At 40.9% G+C, this 23,143-nt stretch overlaps 1 protein-coding gene across 1 annotated transcript in view; it reads left to right on the plus strand.

Moving 5' to 3' along the window:
- The window catches only part of SCD5 (stearoyl-CoA desaturase 5), a gene marked incomplete at its 5' end in the record, with an annotated part of 156,401 nt that overhangs the window by 97,963 nt on the left and 35,295 nt on the right, over window positions 1-23,143 (plus strand). Inside the window, one exon of the mRNA XM_082652956.1 lies at window positions 4,992-5,197. Within this exon, the coding sequence (XP_082509082.1) occupies window positions 4,992-5,197 (206 nt within the window). The remainder of the gene's footprint in view (window positions 1-4,991; window positions 5,198-23,143) is intronic.

Below are 23,143 nucleotides of genomic sequence, written 5' to 3' on the forward strand. Positions count from 1 at the left end.
TTAGGGGACAGAACAACCACACTGGTGTCTGGTCAGAAGCAAGCAACTGTTTGCAGCTGTGCTAGGGGAAAGCCAGTCACTGGTTCTGCTTTCAGATCTGTTGACTGGGACAAGCTAAATGCTGTTTAACTTGGCCTTCATCTTGCTACCCAGAGCAAATTACGTGGGCCTTAAAAGACAGTTTCCCCTACTGCCATTTAAAGGACTTGATTCAAGAATTTATTCTGAACATAAAAGGAAGTTGGGGAAGAGTAGTTTTGACAGAGTGGGTTGCTTCAAAATCTGCTTCAGTGGAGCTTTTGAGATTGATTACCTTTGCTCAAGTCCCAGAGAATACACAAAGGCTGTGCTTATGGAGGAAAATCACCACATGATCAATTTCAATTTCTACAGTCTCAACAGGGATCCCATTTAGGGATATTATCTATGATGGAGAGGGAAGTAATAGAGGTACAACACAAAGGATGGGTTTAAGTGAGGGCACTGTCACCCTGGTTGCGGTGTGATTGGTTGGTTAGTGCTAATAAGAACGAAGATAGGAGAAGGGTGACGTAAATACACTATCATGTGTAAAACAGATAGCTAGTGGGAACCTGTGGTATAGCCCAGGGAGCTCAGCTTGGTGCTCTGTGATGACCTAGATGGGCGGGATGGGGTGGAGGATGAGAGGGAGGCCCAAGAGGGAGGGGATATATGTATACATATAGCTGATTCACTTCACTGTACAGCAGAAACCAACACAACATTGTAAAGCAATTATACTCCAATTAAAAAAAAAAAGAAGGCAGAAAAGGTAAGAGAAAAAAAAAAGATACATCACTGACTGGATTACTAGATGAATATTACGGCTTCATAGTTTTTCCTAACCTGGGGCTGATGGCAGAAGCTGGGTTATTTTGATTCTGGAGTATAGAAATTTTAAAATAATGTTTCCCTCATATTACAAAAGAAAAACTTGATCATTATAACAACGTAGAAAATACAGACAAACTGAAAGAAAAAATTAAAAATCACTCAACTGCCCCACTCCCTACGGAGAACAACTGTAAACATGTTGACTTATACTTTAAAATTTTTCTGTGCTTAAATACATATTTTTATTAAGAATGCATTCATTACTGCATCTTTTATTTTGAAAACTGTCTTTCACTTAACTACCTTCTACCTCATCTCTCCATGTCAGTACTACAATATCCCTTTTTGTGAGTTTTTAAATACACAACCAACAGATGCTCTTGTTAAAAATTTCTGAGTATAGGATAAAATATAAAAGTATTTCTCCTACCTCCCAGTCTTACCTCCCCTAAGGTAACCCTAAGACTTTTTCTTAATATTTCACACACACACACACACACACACACACACAGTATTCAATTAACTAATGTATCACAAGGTACAAAGTCAAATCCTGTTATGTGGAAATTCAGGGTTTTTCCAAGTTTTCACTTCAGTGAGCATCCTTGTGATTAAATATTTGCACACAGCTATGATTATTTCCTTAAGATAAACTCCAGAAAATGAATTGCACAATTTTAGCGCTTTTAATACATGCAGCACATTTGCCCTTCACATGGTTTGTGCCAATTTCTCCCTCCCACCCATACTCAACATTGAATTTTTAAAAATCTTTAAAAGTGTAACACATATAGAAAAGTGTCCAAACCATGTGTTAGCCCTGTCCAATATGGTAGCCACCAGCCACATGTGGCTACTGAGTACTTGACATGTGGTTGGTCCAAGTTGAGGTGTGCTGGAATTGTAAAATACAAGCCCAGTTTTGAAATATGGGTACAGAAAAATATCATATAAAATATATCATTAATGATTTTATGCTAATAATATATTGAGTGATATTTTGGATGTAGTATGTTAAGGAAAAATATATGATTAAAATTGATTTTTTACTTGTTTATTTTCACTTTTTTAGTGTAGCTACTAGGAAAATTTAAATCACATATGTGGCTCACAATTGTATTTCTCTTGGACAGCACAAAGAAGGACGTGGTATGGCTTCTTGGGTAATGAAACCTGCTGTCCTGATTGGCTGTCTTCCTCTTCCTCTCCTGTTCCCCTGACCCCACCCCTGCCTGTGCCTCAGTTACAGCTAGCGCTCTTAGAACTAATGTAGCTCCCTTCACCACAACAATTCTTTGTCAGGAGTGATCAATAAACACAGGGTGAGTGTCCACTATTGAAGGCAATGGGGTATTAAGACCGTGATCTACCAGAACCGACCATTAAGTACAAACTCAAAGTTGCAAGTTGAATCATCTGTTAATTGATTTGTTAGAAAGTGTACGTACTTAGGCTTCAGGAATTGCTGCTGAGTCCAGCATCATGCCCCTATTAAAATGTGCATGCAGAGCATGGACAGACGGAATACGCACACTTGACAAGTCAGTTTGTTGATGGAAGGTCACCATCTCTTGTCGGCCCTCAGCTTTCCCTTCCTCACACATTGACTGTACTAAACACACCCTCGGTACACACACCTTTTCATCAAACACAAATGCTCTTCCCAGGTTGGCTTCCACACCCAATCACTTCAGGGTAGAAGCAAAATGCAGATAAGTAGGAAGAAGAGGGCCCAGAGATGACCATGTGAATCTTACTTCCTTTCTGCCCTGTTGTTGTCTTACATCTTGTTCTCTGAGTCACTTTTTCGCTGGACTCAGCTTTAGAGTTTAAAAAAAAAAAAGATTTTTTAAAGTACATCTTAAAGTATTTTTGGCTCGATTGTATGCTCGATTATTTGGAATGTGGCCCAAATCCTTGCTTCATTCCACTGCTTCAAAGTAGCTTCTGTCTGGAAGGCATTCAGGTAAGGGGGATTAAAATAAAGAAATATCTCTGTTCCATCTTGTCTTCATCATCATTCTTTTGTTGTTCTATCATGCTTAATTTTATGAGAATAATGTTTCTAGCCCTTTGGAACTCTCCACTTAGAGTTTTCTCTTTAAAAGACTCTCCCTCCCCTAAACTTGAAGAATAAGGGAAATATCTTGTGGAAACGAGTGTGAACTAAGAACCGAAGGAGCACCATCTTTGTTCCGTTATTGGTTTGACTTACTAGATGAACTTGAATACATGTCTTCTAAACCTTAATTTTGCCATCTGTGGACTAGGGACAGAGTGTTCCCCCTCCTTCCTATGTTTAGTTGGGTTTGCAATAAAAGCAATAAACTGGATGCAAAAGTAATAAATTATTCCTTGGGCTGCAGTGGTCTTGACATTTGAAATTCCTTCCAGACTCCAGATTCTGTGATTATAAATAATAAATGCTTTCACTCTTTCCAACCACTGTGTTTCAACACACTGGTAAAATTTAAAGACCTCTTTCTTATCGCAGTAAGCCAGGCTACAATTTTTACCTTACACAGATTGCTAAGCACATTTTTCCCTCTTTATATTCAAAGCTGAGCATATACTTCTTAAGGTCTTTCTACCTTCCCTCTTTCTGTCCCATTACCCAAGGGTTAAGCAAATTTTAAAAGTTTTCAATGGTGCTATAAAATGAACAAGGTTGAGTTGCCTTCCAGCAGCACTGGTTGAGCCAGAGAGACAAAAACTCCATGAAATATTTTTTGGTTAAAAGAACTGTTAAAACTTTGAGGATAAAACAGTTCTCTCTCTTCTCATCAGCATGAAGACGCCAATATCTGTGAAATGGCAGATTCCTAATGAAAGCATGACTAAGTACTGAATAGTATGGTATAAAACATTATTACCTTTTTTTTTTTAAAAAAAGAGCTTATACACTATATATATTTATTTTTATTTTCAGATTATAGTTGGCCCTTGAACAACTTGGGGGTTAATCCATCTATAATTTATCATTGGCCTTTCCTATCTGCAGTTCCTTTACCTTCTCAGATTCAACCAACCTCAGACCGTGAAGTACTATTGAAAAATATCCGTGTGTAAGTGGACCTGCACAGTTCAAACCTGTGCTGTCCAAGGGTCAACTGTAATTTTCCTACCAAAAGCACTACTTCCCAACCTAATTTGTCATCTCAAAGCTTTGAAAGCATTATCAGATAAAAACAAATCTGAGTATACATCGAAAGTTTATAGGTCTCATTGGCCCATGGCTATAGCTAAGATTTCATTAACAGTGTCAGCTGAAATGCTGCCCTGATAGCTCACCCAGGACCTCCAGCTCCTGTCACTCTCTCCCGTCACCAGAGGGTCAACAGGCTGGTCCCCCATGTGTGCCTGAGCCCCACCCTGTCTGTGGGTTTGGCAGAGTCTGCTGGACTCTGATGCTTCTCCTTCCTTGGGCACCAGAGTCTCTCTTGGGATTCCAGTGAGTGCCCCCTGCCCCTCAGGCATTGCTGCTTCTCCACGTTGTAGATTCGGCCAAGTACACCAGATTCCACAAGGAGCCTAAGTCCCCTCCCCTCCTTTCTGTGACACACTGTTAGAGCAGTCCTCAAACAATATTATTTGTGCCTCGGTATTTTGCACAGATTTGGTGAAGTACCTCTTTGCATTTTTACTTACTGACTTCCTCTTTGCCGTGTGTTGGACATGAACTCCATCAAAGCGGGGGAGGTAGGGCAGAGAGAGCCAGACCAAGAACTAACCCCGTTCCATACTCAAGGTTACACCTCTCCTCTGACCACCAAAACTTGAGGGCAGATGTCTGTCTTCTTGACATGAACGATCTCCCAGGAGACTTCGGTAACCAGAACTTTCTTCAGGTTTCCCCACTAGTTCACTCAACAAGGCTGAACCTCCTGCAGTGGGCACATTCCAAAGACAAGCTAAGATCCTCACTAAGTGAGGATGTACTCTTGTTTGGATGAAAACCACCCCAGACCAACCCCCAGCGACTGAACTTGAGGTTGAGAGATTGCGGTTGAGGGTGGGAGCAAGTATAAATCAGTGAGGAGGGGAGGGGGTGGGGCGGGAGGAGGGGAGGCTGAGAAACTTTGGGGAAATTGCCAGGGTGTTTTAGCCCTTCACTCAGGTCTGCATTCTCTCTGCAGAACGACATCTTCGAGTGGTCCAGGGACCACCGAGTCCACCACAAGTACTCGGAGACGGACGCTGATCCCCACAACGCCCGCCGGGGCTTCTTCTTCTCCCATATCGGGTGGCTGTTTGTCCGCAAGCATCGGGATGTTATCGAGAAGGGGAGGAAGCTTGACGTCACCGACCTGCTGGCTGATCCTGTGGTCCGGTTCCAGAGAAAGTAAGTGAACAGACACCATCGATTGTCCCTGAGCGACAGGACCTGGAGACAGGGCACAATGGGGTGCAGTAATATCCCCAAGCAGTTCTCCGCATAGCACTTACCCTGACGATTGGGTCTTCTTGTTAGGATTGCCGTCTGTTTATTCATTCCTTTTTATTTATTTTAATTTTTTAAATATTTTTTTATTATATATATGTATATTTTTAAATTCACTCCTTTTTGATCATTACGTTTTCCCCTGTTCACACATTTGTTTTGAATTTGATTTTGAAATGGATTTCCTTTAAGCCCACTTGTCATTTCCTTCAGACCCACCTGAACTACTGATTTCATGGAATGTTTCTGTAGTTGTCCTCGCTTGCTCATTCATGTTTCCCTGGGGTAGCGAGGAGGAAAGAGAGGACTTGCTTATTTTAGTGACACACTTGACTTCAACAGGACTGGACTCCCGCCAGGTCCCCTGCTCTGTTCTCCCTGAATTCTCTTGTAGTGAGGCCTCCTCTCCCCCAACCCTTGGAAATGGTAACACCAGTAGGTTTCTGTGCAGGGAAAACGTGACCATGTAACAAAGAGCCTCAAAATGCTTGTGTGCACTAATGGTGTCAGCTGAGCATATTCAGTCCGTCAGCATTTGCAGGGTGGATCTATGTTCAACAAGCACATGGTGAAAGCTTGCCTGTTATCGTGCTGGCAAGTGGAGGGCAACCATGGTTCACGTTTTAACTAGGGAGCTGGCCTAGACTCTATCCATGTTGGTCTGGATCTGTCAAGTTGGCCACAATGAGAGCATTTATAAATGGGCTCGTTGCCCCAAAGCAATGGATTTATGTGCAAAGAGGGACAATTTGGGGATCACACTCTGATGAGAGCCTTGAGATAATATGGTGAACAAGTGGTCACTGGACACCATCTCCACTGACAGGCAGGAGTCATTTGAGGACTCATTCCAAACAGAATCTCCCAATAATGGAAATGGAGGCTGTGCCTTTGACACAAGAGATCCTTGCACGAGGGGAAGTATGGCTGAGAAATGTGCTCATTTTCCCCTCAGTGGATGGTGGTTGCAAAGGCTCACACTCGCTCTAAGGCTCAGTTCCAGCTGTAAAATGGGAATAAGAGTAGTACCTATCTCTTACAGCTTTTATGAGGACATAATGAAAAAAAATGTATGAGAAATGTCTGGCATTTATATAGTAAGAGCTTAGATCCGTAATGTCTCTTATTCCACAGGCAGTGGCAACTCCAGAGGATTCCCTGTCTTTCCACCCCCTGCTTCTGTTGGCTTCACCATAGGGTCTTCTCTGTGCTCCTCCATACAGCTCTTTCAGGTGGACACAACCAGTATCAATAGCCAAAATTTTATAGTAGATGTTTTAAATTTACAATTAAATGATTTGTTGATTTTGATTTTTCACCATGACAGTAAAAGAGGAAAATCTGCAAAATTCAGAAAAGTAGAAAGAAACTCATGCGCAGTCCAAACACACAAACACAGCCACGGTTCAGATTCTGTAGTATCTCCTTCTATATTTTATGTGTATATTTGACATATTTTACATGATGGCAGTCATACTGCTTATATAATTTTATGTCTTGACTTTTAACTTCAGATTATCTTGTAAACACCATTATCAAAGGCTGCATGGGTTCACCGTTTGAGTGTCATAGTTTATTTAACCATCACTCTGTGATGGGATACGTATGTCTTTTCCAATTTTGTGATATAAATGATGTTGCTATACAATTAGTAATGCTTTGGGACAATCAGACCTTAGATTAATTTGAAGATCTCAGATGAAGAGGCAGAGGATCTTCTGTTTTATTCCTGAGAACCAAGCTGAGAATAATAGTCTCTGACCAAAAAAAATGGTTTCTCTGACCAAAAAAATGGAAGTTTTTTTTTCATCTTTTCCCTTTAAAAAATATGGTAATCTGATTCATTAGGTGTATACTCATGGTACCTACATCCAAAGACTATTACTAAATGCAGGCAGAAGAACAAAGGCTATTTCGGCATTTTCCTTGAATAGTTATCTGAGAACATCTTTCATTTCCAGTCCAGTAACCAAAGGAGATTGTAGCTATCAGAAACCACTCACTCATATTATCATCTCTTATATATCATTGAGGTCCTGCTAGAAATCGGTGCTGAGAATACGACCTTAAAGATCGGTCTCAGTTCCCCCAGAATTTGCAGTCTAGCAGGGAACCCACAAATTAACTTACAGACAATTATGCTTTAGAGAGAAGAGTGCTATAATAGGGTAGAATAGATGGGGAGGTGGATATTTATCATGTCTCTCATTTCATAGAACTATATAGAGCCATTGAACTTTGGAGCTAGGAGGGACCTTACAAATCAGTTAACCCCTGCCTTCCATTTTCCTATGAAAAAACTAATAAACGAAATTTAAATAGAAAGTTGGGGATAGAAGTTCTGTCAGTCTGTTTGGGCTGCTATAACAAAAATACTATAGCCTAGGTGGCTTACACAACAAACATTTATTTCTCACAGTTTTGGAGGCTGGGAAGTCCAAGATCAAGGCACCAGCAGATTCAGTGTCTGGTGAGAGCTCTCTACCTAGTTCATAGATAGCTGTCTTCTGGCTCTGTCCTCACACGGCAGAAGGGGCAAGAGAACTCTCTGGGTTCTCTTTCATAAGGGCCCTAATCCTATTCATGAGGGCTCCACCCTCATGACCTAATCACCTCTCAAAGGCCCTCACTGCATTGAGGATTAGGTTTCAACATGCAAATCTGGAGGGGACACAAACATCAGTCTATAGCAAGTACCTACATCTCAGATTATTTGCGTAATGTCCTTTGGATTATGCCTCGTTGTCTGAAAGGAGCTACAACAGTTCTCTGCAGTGTGGGTGGACACTCATGTCCTTTGGTAATTATCCAGCCTAGAGAACATGGAGATCCATAATCCAAAATGAGGCTTAGAATTACTGAACTAAAGGAAGAGAGCTTCCAAGATACACAACGATACTGTGGCCATTTGGGCGTTTTTCATGTTCATAAAGCCAGGTTACCAGTCCTGACAGTCAGACCATGTGGAGGAGATAAATTCCTTAAGGAATAAGTCCTTGCACATAGGGGTGGGAGCTGGAGTGGTCGATCCTATCAGCAGTGGCACTGTCATATCAGGTCTCAGTCCCTGCTCCCCTAGGCTGAGTGGGGGGCTTCCTGAGAAACAGAGAAAGGTGCCCAGCTCATTTGGGACACAGTCCTGGGCCATTTCAGTGGCACCTCTTAGAGAGTCCCTCTCCTGGTCACAATTCCCATCCGTTTCTCTGTAGTCCTCCTAGGGCAAAAGTCCCTGTTCCAGTTTTGGTGGCCGGGGTTTGTTGCTGATTCCACTCCCTCCTAGGGAGCAATGTTTGTACAAAGAGACCCAGGTAAACACTTGGAGAGTTTCCTCAAACAGGCAGATGTGTAAATGAGAAGGACCCAGGATCTGGAGACTCCTCCTTCAGTCAGAACACCAGCACCAGTATTGCAGTTGCTTGATCCACAGTGCGTGGCCATCCTAATGACAGCTCACCAAAGACAAGCTTGCCTGAGAGCCAAGCTTGATCAGCTTTCCATTATACAGTCTCATAAAAGAGAGAAGATAGCAGCATTAAGGGTAACAGGGAAACAGCACAGTTCAAGCTATAGTTCCAGGCTTTTCCTCTAAAAGATAACTTTACCAAGGCTGTTACAAGTAGTTAACTGGACTACTTCAGGTTTCTCTCTATTGTCAAGTTGTGAATGATGAAAAGGCAGGCATTAGGAGGTGAGAGGGAGAGGAGCCAGTGGTAGCACATTTAGACTGTGGTATTTCGGGTCCCTGCCCTGGCCCCTGTGCCTTCAAGGGCCATGCTTCTCCCTGCAGGGTGAAGAGATCACAGGGCAAAGGTGCATGCCACCTGGAACCTCCTCCCACTTCTAGACTGTGCCTTAGGGTCCTAGGATCCTAAAATTCCCTGCCCAAGTGGCTCTGAGCTCACTTTCAGAGCCTACAGCAGCCTTTCCCAGGCTCTGTCCTCCTAGAGGGAAGTGTGTGCCCCATAGACCCGAAGAGTGGCCGAGGGGCAGTGTTGGCCTGGGGATGAGCTTAGAAGCATGGGCTTGGATGTCCACACGAAGCAGACAGAGCTGGATTGGGAAGAGAAGGGATTGGGCTACAAGCTAGGGGCTCCCACCTCTGCTCTTGGCCTAGGCCCTGCAAACGTTGGGCGTGAGTCTAGAAGGGCCTACTTATAAGGTTGACAGTGGGTCTGTCAGTTGGGAATTGTGTTTGGCTTAAACAAGATAGAAGTTAGTTTCTCTCACATGTAAAAGAATCATGGAGGTCCAGGTTATGGCAGCACAGGGCCAGTAGAGAACCAGATTCTTTTACTTTCTTGCTTCTTGAGGTAGGCTTGTATAGCTATAAACTTCCCTCTTAGAATTGCTTTTGCTGCATCCCATAGGTTTTGGATCATCATGTTTTCATTGTCATTTGTCTCTAGGTATTTTTTGATTTCCTCTTTGATTTTTTCAGTGATCTCTTGGTTATTTAGTAACATATTGTTTAGCTTCCATATGTTTGTGTTTTTTTTACGTTTTTTTCCCTGTAATTCATTTCTAATCTCATAGCATTGTGGTCAGAAAAGATGCCTGATATGATTTCAATTTTCTTAAATTTACTGAGGCTTGACTTGTGACCCAAGGTGTGATCTATCCTGGAGAATGTTCCACGCGCACTTGAGGAGAAAGTGCAATCTGCTGTTTTTGGATGGAATGTCCTATAAATATCAATTAAATCATGATCTGTCCATTGGTGTAAGTGAGGTGTTAAAGTCCCCCACTATTATTGTGTTACTGTTGATTTCCCCTTTTATAGCTGTTAGCAGGTGCCTTATGTATTGAGGTGCTCATATGTTGGGTGCATATATATTTGTAATTGTTATATCTTCTTCTTGGATTGATCCCTTGATCATTCTGTAGGGTCCTTCCTTGTTTCTTGTAACATTATTTTAAAGTCAATTTTATCTGATATGAGTATTGCTATTCCAGCTTTCTTTTGATTTCCATTTGCATGGAATATCTTTTTCCATCTCCTCACTTTCAGTCTGTATGTGTCCCTAGGTCTGAAGTGGGTCTCTTGTAGACAGCATATATATGGGTCTTGTTTTTGTATCCATTCAGCAAGCCTGTGTCTTTTGGTTGGAGCATTTAATCCATTCATGCGTAAGGTAATTATCGATATGTATGTTCCTATGACCATTTTCTCAATTGTTTTGGGTTTGTTTTTGTAGGTGCTTTTCTTCTCTTGTGTTTCCCACTTAGAGAAGTTCCTTTAGCATTTCTTATAGAGCTAGTTTGGTGGTGCTGAATTCTCTTAGCTTTTGCTTGTCTGTAAAGCTTTTGATTTCTCCATCAAATCTGAATGAGATCCTTGCTGAGTAGAGGAATCTTGGTTGTAGGTTCTTCCCTTTCATCACTTTAAGTATATCATGCCACTCCCTTCTGGCTTGTAGAGTTTCTGCTGAGAAATCAGCTGTTAACCTCATGGGAGTTCCCTTGTATGTTATTTGTCATTTTTCCCTTGCTGCTTTCAATAATTTTTCTTTGTCTTTAATTTTTGTCAGTTTGATTACTATGTGTCTTGGTGTGTTTCTCCTTGGGTTTATCCTGTATGGGACTCTCTGCACTTCCTGGACTTGGGTGGCTATTTTCTTTCCCATGTTAGGGAGGTTTTCAACTATAATCTCTTCAAATATTTTCTCAGGTCCTTTCTCTCTCTCTTCTCCTTCTGGGACCCCTATAATGCAAATGTTGTTGCATTTAATGTTGTCCCAGAGGCCTCTTAGGCTGTCTTCATTTCTTTTTTCTTTATTCTGTTCCACAGCAGTCAATTCCACCATTCTGTCTTCCAGGTCACTTATCCTTTCTTCTGCCTCAGTTATTCTGCTATTGATTCCTTCTAGTATATTTTTTTCATTTCAGTTATTGTATTGTTCATCTCTGTTTGTTTGTTCTTTAATTCTTCTACGTATTTGTTAAACATTTCTTTCATCTTTTCAATCTTTGCCTCCATTCTTTTTCCGAGGTCCTGGATCATCTTCACTATCATTATTCTGAATTCTTTTTCTGGAACGTTGCTTATCTCCACTTCATTTAGTTGTTTTTCTATGGTTTTATCTTGTTCCTTTATCTGGTACATAGCCCTCTGCCTTTTCATCTTGTCTGTCTTTCTGTGAATGTGGTTTTTGTTCCACAGGCTGCAGGACTGTAGTTCTTCTTGCTTCTGCTGTCTGCCCTCTGGTGGATGAGGCTATCCTTTTTTATCTTTCTGTTCCACCATCCTTAGCATGTGACTTTCAGTCTTTCATTCTGAGGTCCAAGGTTACCCCTAGAGCTCCACGCAAAAGGAAGGTGGGGGGTGGGGTGGGGTTAACACTGCTCAATTGAGTCAGTTTCCTATCAGGAGATTTCCCAGAAGACACTCACAGCTGATCCACCTAACTGTATTTGCACTCAAGGGAAATTAGGAAATGCAGTCTCTTGGATGATGTATTGCACCCCTGAATAAAATCCTGGTTTTGTTTCTATGGAAAAAAGGGTGAGTTGATATGGAGTAAGCAGTTAGTCTCTGCCATAGTTATTTAATTATTCTGCCTTAAGCAAAATGATTGGCCGTCACAAGTTACTCAGTCTTATAACATTTTGTTATTAAGCAAGTGAGTAGCCTTTCTGTCTCCATTTAGTGAGCAGAAACTGGAATCTCAAATAATTTTTCTGAGATGGCAGAATGTGGATAGAGTCCAGAGGCTGTTTCTCCTAATGCTTTGCTTATCCCATTGATTCCCATCTTATATGAGAAATTCCTCTAGAAGTAACATGCAGACACGTGCATTTTTGAAGTAACTGACAGGGATGCCGGTGTAGTCCAGACACAGGAAAATAAGGTCCTTGCCTCATCACCATGGTGATGGGATAAGCTAAGAGAAAATGGATGGAATGATACAGAAGAGTGAAGCACTTGTTTTGGTGCCCTTGGAAGAGATGAAAATATGTAAATCTTGTCATTTCAGGAAGAAAGGCACTTGAATGGCTAGAATCTTTTTGAGGCCGATTTCACTTCAATTTGTCACCTGATCTGTTATCATTTGTCTTTTTTTTCTCCCTTTTCAAGGACAAGCAGCAAATCTCTCAGTGATACCTTCCTCCTTATGACTTTGTGTCAGTCCTGTCTGTGTAAACCCTAAGTGTATTTCTCTGTTGGGGACGATCACATAGCCAGGATAGAGCATCCAGACAAATCTACAACTGACTCATCTTCACTTCCCTACCCTCGCAGCTTCATCTCCCACTTGGGGGATCCCTTAGGGGGATGGGGTGAGTCATCTGGGGACTTACAACCAACTTGACTCCATCTCTGTTGACCAAATCCATTGCTCTTTGATCCAGGTTCCATGTTGGGTCTTGGGGAGTCTCTCCCTACTCTGAGTTCATTTGCCTTGGGGCCCTACCCTAACTGTTGCTAGGTTAATACAACAATTCTTGTCTAGAATTTAGTGACTTTGAATGGCTGAACACATTGGTTGGCTAATTGTATCTCGTGGAAAACTCTATAGAAATAACCTCCAAAGGAGAGGTTCTGGATAATGAGATGTTCAAACATCTAAATATGTGGAGGAGGTTTGGGGACAGACATGGAGGTGGGGCCTTTCAAGCACAAACACCCTCTGCCAACTGCCTTGCTCATCAGTTACTCTTGGTTTGACCACTTCCTGTTTCGCTTGGGTCCTTGATGGTCCTGCAACAGCTGAACCAAACTGTCCTCAGGGTGAGCATCACTCAGCCATGCTGTACATAGAGCCCAGCTCTTTGGCATCCTCTCTGCCCACTCACACCTCAATAATGGAAGCCATGAGGTGCATGGCGTTTCTTAGGGCATCCAGCTTTCTTTCCTTTTCTGCATGTATCACTTTTTTTTTTTTTTTTGGCGGTACACGGGCCTCTCACTGTTGTGGCCTCTCCCGCTGTGCAGCACAGCCTCCAGACGTGCAGGCTCAGCGGCCATGGCTCACGCGCCCAGCCGCTTCGCGGCATGTGGGATCTTCCCAGACCGGGGCACGAACCTGTTTCCCCTGCATTGGCAGGCGGAGTCTCAACCTCTGCGCCACCAGGGAAGCCCTGCATGTATCACTTTTAATTCAACAACTGTGTTTTGAGCATCCACTACATACCAGGCTCTAGGTGCTGGGGATGGAACAATGAACAAGAGAACCAGATTCTGGATGGTGCTTTCTCTCTCTCTAGAGCCCCCATTTGGGTTTGGGAATGTGAGAGAGGAAGCCTCGCCAGGCAGCTGCCCCAGCCTGACTGGTTCTGTCTCTCCTGGATGGCTTTCCTGCTCCCTGTTCCATCTGTCCCGTTATTCAGTCCCTGTCCCATGAAGCTGTTTTTGGTTCACGTCCTCTTGTTGATTTGCCTCTTGTCTCTGCTGTCTTTGTCTCTTTACCTGCCAGAGTGCTTTGTTCCTCCCTGTACCCTTCTCTGCACGAGGACATTTTCCCTCATCTGTCATACAGTATTCTCCAAGCCTTGATGTTCTCCATGTCTTCCTCTCCCTCAGCTTCTTGAGAGAACAAAAGCCATTCAGCCTATTGCTTAGGTGTTTTCTTGATGGGGAGATGAGTGTTCTTTTTCCTCTTGTATTCTCCCTCACTCCATCATCTTGCTCTGGTTTATTCTTTTCATACATTCATTGTATATGTAAACATTCCTTCTCCTTGAATCTTCTCTTTTATTTGTGAGGGATAGCCTACGCTTGGTTAACAGCTTGAGCCCTGGAATCTTCTGTCCTCACCTTAAAACTGTCACATCTTATCCTGGCTCTAAAAATTTTGAGAATGAAATAATTTTTTCTTTGAATAATTTTCTCTGCATCCAGCTGTAGTTGACAGGAGTTAAAGCTCTAAATTTCTGAGGTCCAAGGACTTGATAAAAATCAACGGAATAGATGTGAGCTGTGTTCAATTAGATCCCTTTTGTTAAAAGTCAACGGAAGAGGAAAAATATTCCAAGCTAAAATTTGGCCTTTTCAAGGAGACTGCTGTAACCAAACAGCTGAATTATACTCTGGGATATAGGACAGAGATGATTCAATATTGAGGTGGCAGCACCAACACCAGAATTTCCCTATTTTAGTGGCTAAAAACTTGGGCAAGGGAGAAACCAGTATGGCACATAATTCAAGAACTCATCTTGACTTTTTAAAAATTTCCAAGTCAAAATGTCATTTGTTTGCCTCTGTAAGAGGTACTTTTCCTAATAGGACTTCGGGAGAAGTTGCCTCTGTGTGTGTGTGTGTGTGTGTGTGTGTGTGTGTGTGAGAGAGAGAGAGAGAGAGAGAGAGAGAGAGAGAGAGAGAGACAGAAAATACATCAACTTCATTAATATCATTTTTCTTTCCCCACATTGACCATCCATTTCTATGTGAGAAATTCCCCTGGCAAGATGAGGAGACAGTTTCTCAAATGTCTGGAATCTGAATACTTCAAACACGAGCATGTTAGACATACTAATCAATAGGTCTCAATGAATTCTTGAACTGCTGTTTGTAAAGTGTTATCTTGGCTTCATTGTTGATGGCAATAAAGGCATCTTCATGTATTTTCGAGTCACTTCAGTAGCCAATAATAGCTGCCATTTATTAACTGCCCACTATGTACTTATATTATGTCTTTACACACGTTCTCTCTGATCCTTTCAATAACTCTGTCATGTAGATGATGGTACCTGGATTCTGGACTTGAATTCTAAAGATTCTGGCTCCGCATGGCCTTGATTAACCAAGTCAAAAAAAAATAGTATATGTTTGCACTAAATTATTCTTTCCCTAGTAAAATATTACTTTACTACCAAAACTGAGAAGAAATCTTAGCTAGTTTTCATGTAAATTTTAAATAATTACATAGAAGTCAAAGCAAGATTCGAATGACATTTGAAAGATTAGATTGACAAAATGAAAGACATTTTGGTGCAAGTAGATATCAGTCTCACTAATATTTAGACATTATCAATTCCTGGCTCTCTTTCTAGACCACGTAGAGAATAGTGTTTTAATATTTTCTCGGAATAAACAGTCCTTCAAGTCATGTATAAGGTTCCAGCCCCAAAGCTTCAGCCAGTAGACAACAACCCTTATAAGAAACTTCTGTTTAATCCTTATCTATTCTCTAAAAAGTTAGATCCATTACAATTGGCTTATGCATCAGAGAAAAAGACTCCTTTTGCCTTTTCTTTGTCTCTTCTTTACCATATAATAGAGCAAAAAATGTGGAAAAAGTTTTTCATAACAGAAAATTCATTTTCTAGTTATTATTTTTTCTAACAATTACCTTACAAAATTTCTCTAATCTCTGAGCTCTTGAAAATTAGTTAAATTTTTGATGTATAACCTTCTAAACTTTTTAAAATGAATCATGCTATGTTTTCTTTCTACAAAAATATATTCATACTCTATATACTATGAAAATAAGAAAAAACATATTTAATATTTACCTTAATTATTTCCTTTCCAGCCTCTTTATTATGTGTGTGTGTGTGTGTGTGTGTGTGTGTGTGTGTGTGTGTGTGTGCATATCCTAATTTCCATTTGATATCATCCTGCCTGAAGAACTTCCTTTACCATTTCTTGTAGCACAGGTTTATTGGCAATAAATTCTCAACTTTTGTTTGTCTAAAGGTCTTTATTTTATCTTCATCTTTGAAAGGTATTTTTACTGGACATAAAATTCTGGATTAGCAGGGTTTTTCTTTCAGAATGATAAGATGTCAATCTTGGCTTGCATAGGATCTGAGGAGTCTGCTGGGATTCTTAGCATTATTCCTCTGCATGTATTGTTTCTTCTCACTACGTTCAAGATTTTTTTCTTTATCTTTGGTTTTCAGCACTTTGACTCTGAGGTTTGTTTGTTGTTGTTGTTTTTTTGAATTTTAGAATTTTATTTAATTTATTTTTTTATGCAGCAGGTTCTTATTACTTATCCATTTTATACATATTAGCGTATATATGTCAATCCCAATCCCCCACTCATCACACGACCACCACCCACCCCCGCCACTTTCCCTCACTGGTGTCCATACGTTTGCTCTCTACATCTGTGTCTCTATTTCTGCCCTGAAAACTGGTTCATCGGTACCATTTTTCTAGGTTCCATATAAATATGTTAATATACGATATTTGTTTTCCTCTTTCTGACTTACTTCGCTCTGTGTGACAGTATCTAGACCCACCCAAGTCTCTACAAATGACCCAATTTCGTCCTTTTTTATAACTGAATAATATTCCATTGTATATATGTACCACATCTTCTTTATCCATTCATCTGTCGATGGGCATTTAGGTTGCTTCCATGTCCTGGCAATTGTAAATAGTGCTGCAATGAACATTGGGGTGCATGTGTCTTCTTGAGTTATGGTTTTCTCCAGGTATATGCCCAGTAGTGGGATTGCTGGATCATATGGTAATTCTACTTTTAGCTTTTTAAGGAACCTCCATACTGGTTTCCATAGTGGCTGTATCAATTTATATTCCCACCAACAGTGCAAGAAGGTTCGCTTTTCTCCACACCCTCTCCAGCATTTGTTGTTTGTAGATTTTCTGATGATGCCCATTCTAACTAGTGCGAGGTGATACCTCACTGTAGTTTTGATTTGCATTTCTCTAATAATTAGTGATGTTAAGCAGCTTTTCATGTGCTTCTTGTCCATCTGTATGTCTTCTTTGGAAAAATGTCTATTTATGTCTTCTGCCCATTTTTGCATTGGGTTGTTTACTTTTTTAATATTGCGCTGCATGAGCTGTTCATATATTTTGGAGATTAATCCTTTGTCCGTTGATGCATTTGCAAATATTTTCTCCCATTCTGAGGGCTGTCTTTTCGTCTTGTTTATGGTTTCCTTTGCTGGGCAAAAGCTTTGAAGTTTCATTAGGTCCCATTTGTTTATTTTTGTTTTTATTTCCATTACTGTAGGAGGTGGATCAAAAAAGATCTTGCTGTGATTTGTGTCAAAGAGTGTTCTTCCTATGTTTTCCTCTAAGAGTTTTATAGTGTCTGGTTTTACATTTAGGTCTCTAATCCATTTTGAATTTATTTTTGTGTATGGTGTTAGGGAGTGTTCTAATTTCATTCTTTTACGTGTAGCTGTCCAGTTTTCCCAGCACCACTTATTGAAGAGACTGTCTTTTCTCCATTGTATATCTTTGCCTCCTTTGTCATAGATTAGTTGACCACAGGTGCGTGGGTTTATCTCTGGGCTTTCTATCCTGTTCCATTGATCTATATTTCTGTTTTTGTGCCAGTACCATATTGTCTTGATTACTGTAGCTTTGTAGTATAGTCTGAAGTCAGGGAGTCTGATTCCTCCAGCTCCGTATTTTCCCCTTAAGACTGCTTTGGCTATTCGGGGTCTTTTGTGTCTCCAAACAAATTTTAAGATTTTTGTCCTAGTTCTGCAAAAATGCCATTGGTAATTTGATAGGGATTGCATTGAATCTGTAGATTGCTTTAGGTAGTATACTCATTTTCACAATGTTGATTCTTCCAATCCAAGAGCATGGTATATCTCTCCATCTGTTGGTATCATCTTTAATTTCTTTCATCAGTGTCTTATAGTTTTCTGCATACAGGTCTTTTGTCTCCCTAGGTAGGTTTATTCCTAGGTATTTTATTCCTTTTGTTGCAATGGTAAATGGGAGTGTTTCTTTAATTTCTCTTTCAGATTTTTCATCCTTAGTGTATAGGAATGCAAGAGATTTCTGTGCATGAATTTTGTATCCTGCAACTTTACCAAATTCATTGATTAGCTCTAGTAGTTTTCTGGTGGCATCTTTAGGATTCTGTATGTATAGTATCATGTCATCTGCAAACAGTGACAGTTTTACTTCTTCTTTTCCAAGTTGTATTCTTTTATTTCTTTTTCTTCTCTGATTGCCATGGCTAGGACTTCCAAAACTATGTTGGATAATAGTGGCAAGAGTCGTCATCCTTGTCTTGTTCCTGATCTTAGAGTAAATGCTTTCAGTTTTTCACCATTGAAAATGATATTTGCTGTGGGTTTGTCGTATATGGCCTTTATTATGTTGACGTAGGTTCCCTCTATGCCCACTTCCTGTAGAGTTTTTATCATAAATGGGTGTTGAATTTTGTCAGAACGTTTTTCTGCATCTATTGAGATGATCATATGGTCTTTATTCTTCAATTTGTTAATATGGTGTATCACATTGATTGATTTGAGTATATTGAAGAATCCTTGCATCCCTGGGATAAATCCCACTTGATCATGGTGTATGTTCCTTTTTATGTGTTGCTGTATTCTGTTTGCCAGTATTTTGCTGAGGACTTTGCATCTATATTCATCAGTGATATTGGTCTGTAATTTTCTTTTTTTGTAGTACCTTTGTCTGGTTTTGGTATCAGGGTGATGGTGGCCTCATAAAATGAGTTTGGGAGTGTTCCTTCCTCTGAAATTTTTTGGAAGAGTTTGAGAAGGATGAGTGTTAGCTCATCTCTAAATGTTTGATAGAATTCCCCTGTGAAGCCATCTGGTCCTGGACTTTTGTTTCTTGGAAGATTTTTAAACACAGTTTCAATTTCATTACTTGTGATTCTTCTGTTCATATTTTCTATTTCTTCCTGGTTCACTCTTGGAAGGTTATACTTTTCCAAGAATGTGTCCATTTCTTCCAGGTTTTCCATTTTACTGGCATAGAGTTGCTTATAGTAGTCTCTTGGGATGCTTTGTATTTCTGCGGTGTCTGTTGTAACTTCTCCTTTTTCATTTCTAATTTTATTGATTTGAGTCTTCTCCCTCTTTTTCCTGATGAGTCTGGCTAATGGTTTATCAATTTTGTTTGTCTTCTCAAAGGACCAGCTTTTAGTTTTATTGACCTTTGCTATTGTTTTCTTTGTTTCTATTTCATTTATTTCTGCTCTGATATTTATGATTTCTTTCCTTCTGCTAACTTTGGGTTTTGTTTGTTCTTCTTTCCCTAGTTCCTTTAGGTGTAAGTTTAGATTGTTTATTTGAGATGTTTGTTGTTTCTTGAAGTAGGATTGTATTGCTATAAACTTCCCTCTTAGAACTGCTTTTGCTGCATCCCATAGGTTTTGGATCGTCGTGTTTTCATTGTCATTTGTCTCTAGGTATTTTTTGTTTTCCTCTTTGATTTCTTCAGTGATCTCTTGGTTATTTAGTAATGTATTGTTTAGCTTCCATGTGTTTGTGTTTTTTACGTTTTTTTCCCTGTAATTGATTTCTAATCTCAGAGCGTTGTGGTCAGAAGAGATGCTTGGTATGATTTCAACTTTCTTAAATTTACTGAGGCTTGATTTGTGACCCAGGATGTGATCTATCCTAGAGAATGTTCCATGCGCACTGGAGAAGGAAGTGTAATTTGCTGTCTTTGAATGGAATGTCCTATAAATATCAAAATCTTTCTGGTGCATTGTGTCATTTAAAGCTTGTGTTTCCTTATAAATTTTCTGTTTGGATGATCCTTCCATTGGTGTAAGTGAGGTGTTAAAGTCTCCCACTATTACTGTGTTACTGTTGATTTCCTCTTCTATAGCTGTTAGCAGTTGCCTTATGTATTGAGGTACTCCTATGTTGGGTGCATATATATTTATAATTGTTATATCTTCTTCTTGGATGGATCCTTTGATCATTATGTAGGGTCCTTCTTTGTCTCTTGTAGCATTCTTTATTTTAAAGTCTATTTTATTTGATAAAATTTTATCTAAGTATTGCTATTCCAGCTTTCTTTTGATTTCCATTTGCATAGAATATCTTTTTCCACCCCCTCACTTTCAGTCTGTATGTGTCCCTAGATCTGTAGTAGGTCTCTTGTAGACAGCATATATATGGGTCTTGTTTTTGTATCCATTTATCAAGCCTGTGTCTTTTGGTTGGAACATTTAATCCATTCACATTTAAGGTAATTATCGATATGTATGTTCCTATTACCATTTTCTCAATTGTTTTGCATTTGTTTTTGTAGGTCTTTTTCTTCTCTTGTGTTTCCCACTTAGAGAAGTTCCTTTAGCATTTGTTGTAGCGCTGGTTTGGTGGTGCTGAATTCTCTTAGCTTCTGCTTGTCTGTAAAGCTTTTGATTTCTCCATCAAATCTGAATGAGATCCCTGCTGGGTAGAGTAATCTTGGTTGTAGGTTCTTCCCTTTCATTACTTTAAATATGTCATGCCTCTCCCTTCTGGCTTGTAGAGTTTCTTCTGAGAAATCAGCTGTTAACCTTATGGGAGTTCCCCTGTATGTTATTTGTCATTTTTCCCTTGCTGCTTTCAATAATTTTTCTTTGTCTTTAATTTTTGCCAATTTGATTACTATGTTTCTCAGCATGTTTCTCCTTTGGTTTATCCTGCCTGGGACTCTCTGCACTTCCTAGACTTGGGTAGCTATTTCCTTTCCCATGTTAGGGAAGTTTTTGACTATAATCTCTTCAAATATTTTCTCGGATCCTCTCTCTCTCTCTTCTTCTGGGACCCCTATAATGTGAATGTTGCTGCATTTAATATTGTCCCAGAGGTCTCTTCCGCTGTCTTCATTTCTTTTCATTCTTTTTTCTTTATTCTGTTCCACAGCAGTGAATTCCACCATTCTGTCCTCCAGGTCACTTATCTATTCTTCTGCCTCAGTTATTCTACTATTGATTCCTTCTAGTGTATTTTTCATTTCAGTTAATGTATTGTTCATCTTTGTTTGTTCTTTAATTCTTCTAGGTGTTTATTCTTTAATTCTTCTAGGTCTTTGTTAAACATTTCTTGCATCTTCTTGATCTTTGCCTCCATTCTTTTTCCAAGGTCCTGGATCATCTTCACTATCATTATTCTGAATTCTTTTTCTGGAAGGTTGTCTATCTCCACTTCATTTAGTTGTTTTTCTGGGGTTTTATCTTGTTCCTTCATCTGGTACATATTCCTCTGCCTTTTCATCTTGTCTGTCTTTCTGTGAGTGTGGTTTTTGTTCCACAGACTGCAGGATTGTAGTTCTTCTTGCTTCTGCTGTCTGTCCTCTGGTGGATGAGGCTATCTAAGAGGTTTGTGCAAGTTTCCTGAAGGGAGGGGCTGGTGGTGGGTAGAGCTGACTGTTCCTCTGGTGGGAAGATCTCAGTAAAACTTTAATCCTCTTGTCTGCTGATGGGTGGGGCTGGGTTCCCTCCCTGTTGGTTGTTTGGCCTGAGGCGACTGAACACTGGAGCCTACCCGGCTCTTTGGTGGGGCTAATGACGGACTCTGGGAGGACTCACGCCAAGTACTTGCCAGAACTTCTGCTGCCAGTGTCCTTGTCCTCACGGTGAGCCACAGCCACCCCCTACCTCTGCAGGAGACCCTCCAACACTAGCAGGTAGGTCTGGTTCATTCTCCCCTGGGGTCACTGCTCCTCCCCCCGGGTCCTGATGTGTACACTACTTTGTGTTTGCCCTCCATGAGTGGAGTCTCTGTTTCCCCCAGTCCTGTTGAAGTCCTGCAGTTCAATCCCACTAGCTTTCAACGTCTGATTCTCTACGATTTCCTCCTCCCATTGCCAGACCCCCAGGTTGGGAAGCCTGATATGGGGCTCAGAACCTTCACTGAAGTGGGTGGACTTCTGTGGTATAATTGTTCTCCAGTTTGTGAGTCACCCCCCCCAGCAGTTATGAGATTTGATTTTGTTGTGATTGTGCCCCTCCTACCGTCTCATTGTGGCGTCTCCTTTGTCTTTGTATGTGGGGTATCTTCTTTGATGAGTTCCATTTTCTTCCTGTCAATGATTGTTCAGCAGTTAGTTGTGATTCCTGTGCTCTCTCAAGAGGGAGTTAGAGCATGTCCTTCTACTCCACCATCTTGAACCAGTCTCCTCAGGGTTTGGTTCTTTTCATTTGGAGTGGAGCAGGGACAGTGCTATCCTTCTTGAGATTCTTTGGGTTTCTTGGAACTGTGAGTTATCTTTCATTAATTTTTGAAAATTCTTAGTTGTTATCTCTTCAAATTATTTTTGACCTTTTTTTCTCACTCTCTTCTTCAGGCTATCGGTGTTTGTGATGGGGTGGCAGAGGTTGGAGGTAGAGTCAGTGAATAAGATGGTGAGCTGGGTTTGGGTTTTGTTGTTGCTATGATTACCTTCAGTGCACCACAGACTTCAGCGGATGGCACCTGTTACTGCATGTGTGGAGTGCCTGGGGTGCCAGAGGAATTTTCTAAGCATTTATGCTTTACCCTCAGCTTTCAGCTGTCTCTGCACACCTGCACACATAGTAGATCTCTCTCTGCACTATGTCCCCAAGGCGTGAGGAAGGGGGGAGAGCACTTCTGTTGTTTGTTTCTCTGGTCATGGCGTGTTGTAGGGGTATGGGGTTTCTTTGTTGCTCTGGCCTTGTATCAGTCTTAGGCAAGCCCTGAGTGCCTGAACCTTGGGGTTAAGGCTTTCTGAGCATTCCTGCCTCTCCAAACAGTAGGAGACTTGCTTTGGAGCAGTGCAGGATCCTGGGCATAAGCCAGTGGGCAGAAGTTTTTTGCTTCCACCTTTCCCTCATCAGCAATGAGTCTTTGCTTATGTCTGGGGTCAGAGAGTTTCCTACTCCTCCCTCAGAGACAAGCAGGTTTTCCTTCTATTCTCCCAGAAGCAATGGACTTTTGTCTGGTCCTGGAGGCCAGAGGGTTTTCTGCCCTTCCCCAGCTGCTTAAGATTTTTGCTTTTCAAAAGGAGGCTCTGGGGAAGAAGGCGAGGCTGGCTTGTCTCCCAGCAGCAGCTGCATGTCTGTGTCACCTCCTGCATGTCTGTGCAGTGGATGGGGCCTCTCTCCAGTCTGTTACTTTACCTCTAACCTTTTTTGTGAACACCCAGTGGACATCTGTAGAAAAGAGCTTGAGAGTGGGTGCAAACTCTCTGTGTCTGAG

Source organism: Grampus griseus (assembly GCF_964374135.1).
Source record: "Grampus griseus genome assembly, chromosome: 4".
Classification (NCBI taxonomy): Eukaryota; Metazoa; Chordata; class Mammalia; order Artiodactyla; family Delphinidae; genus Grampus; species Grampus griseus.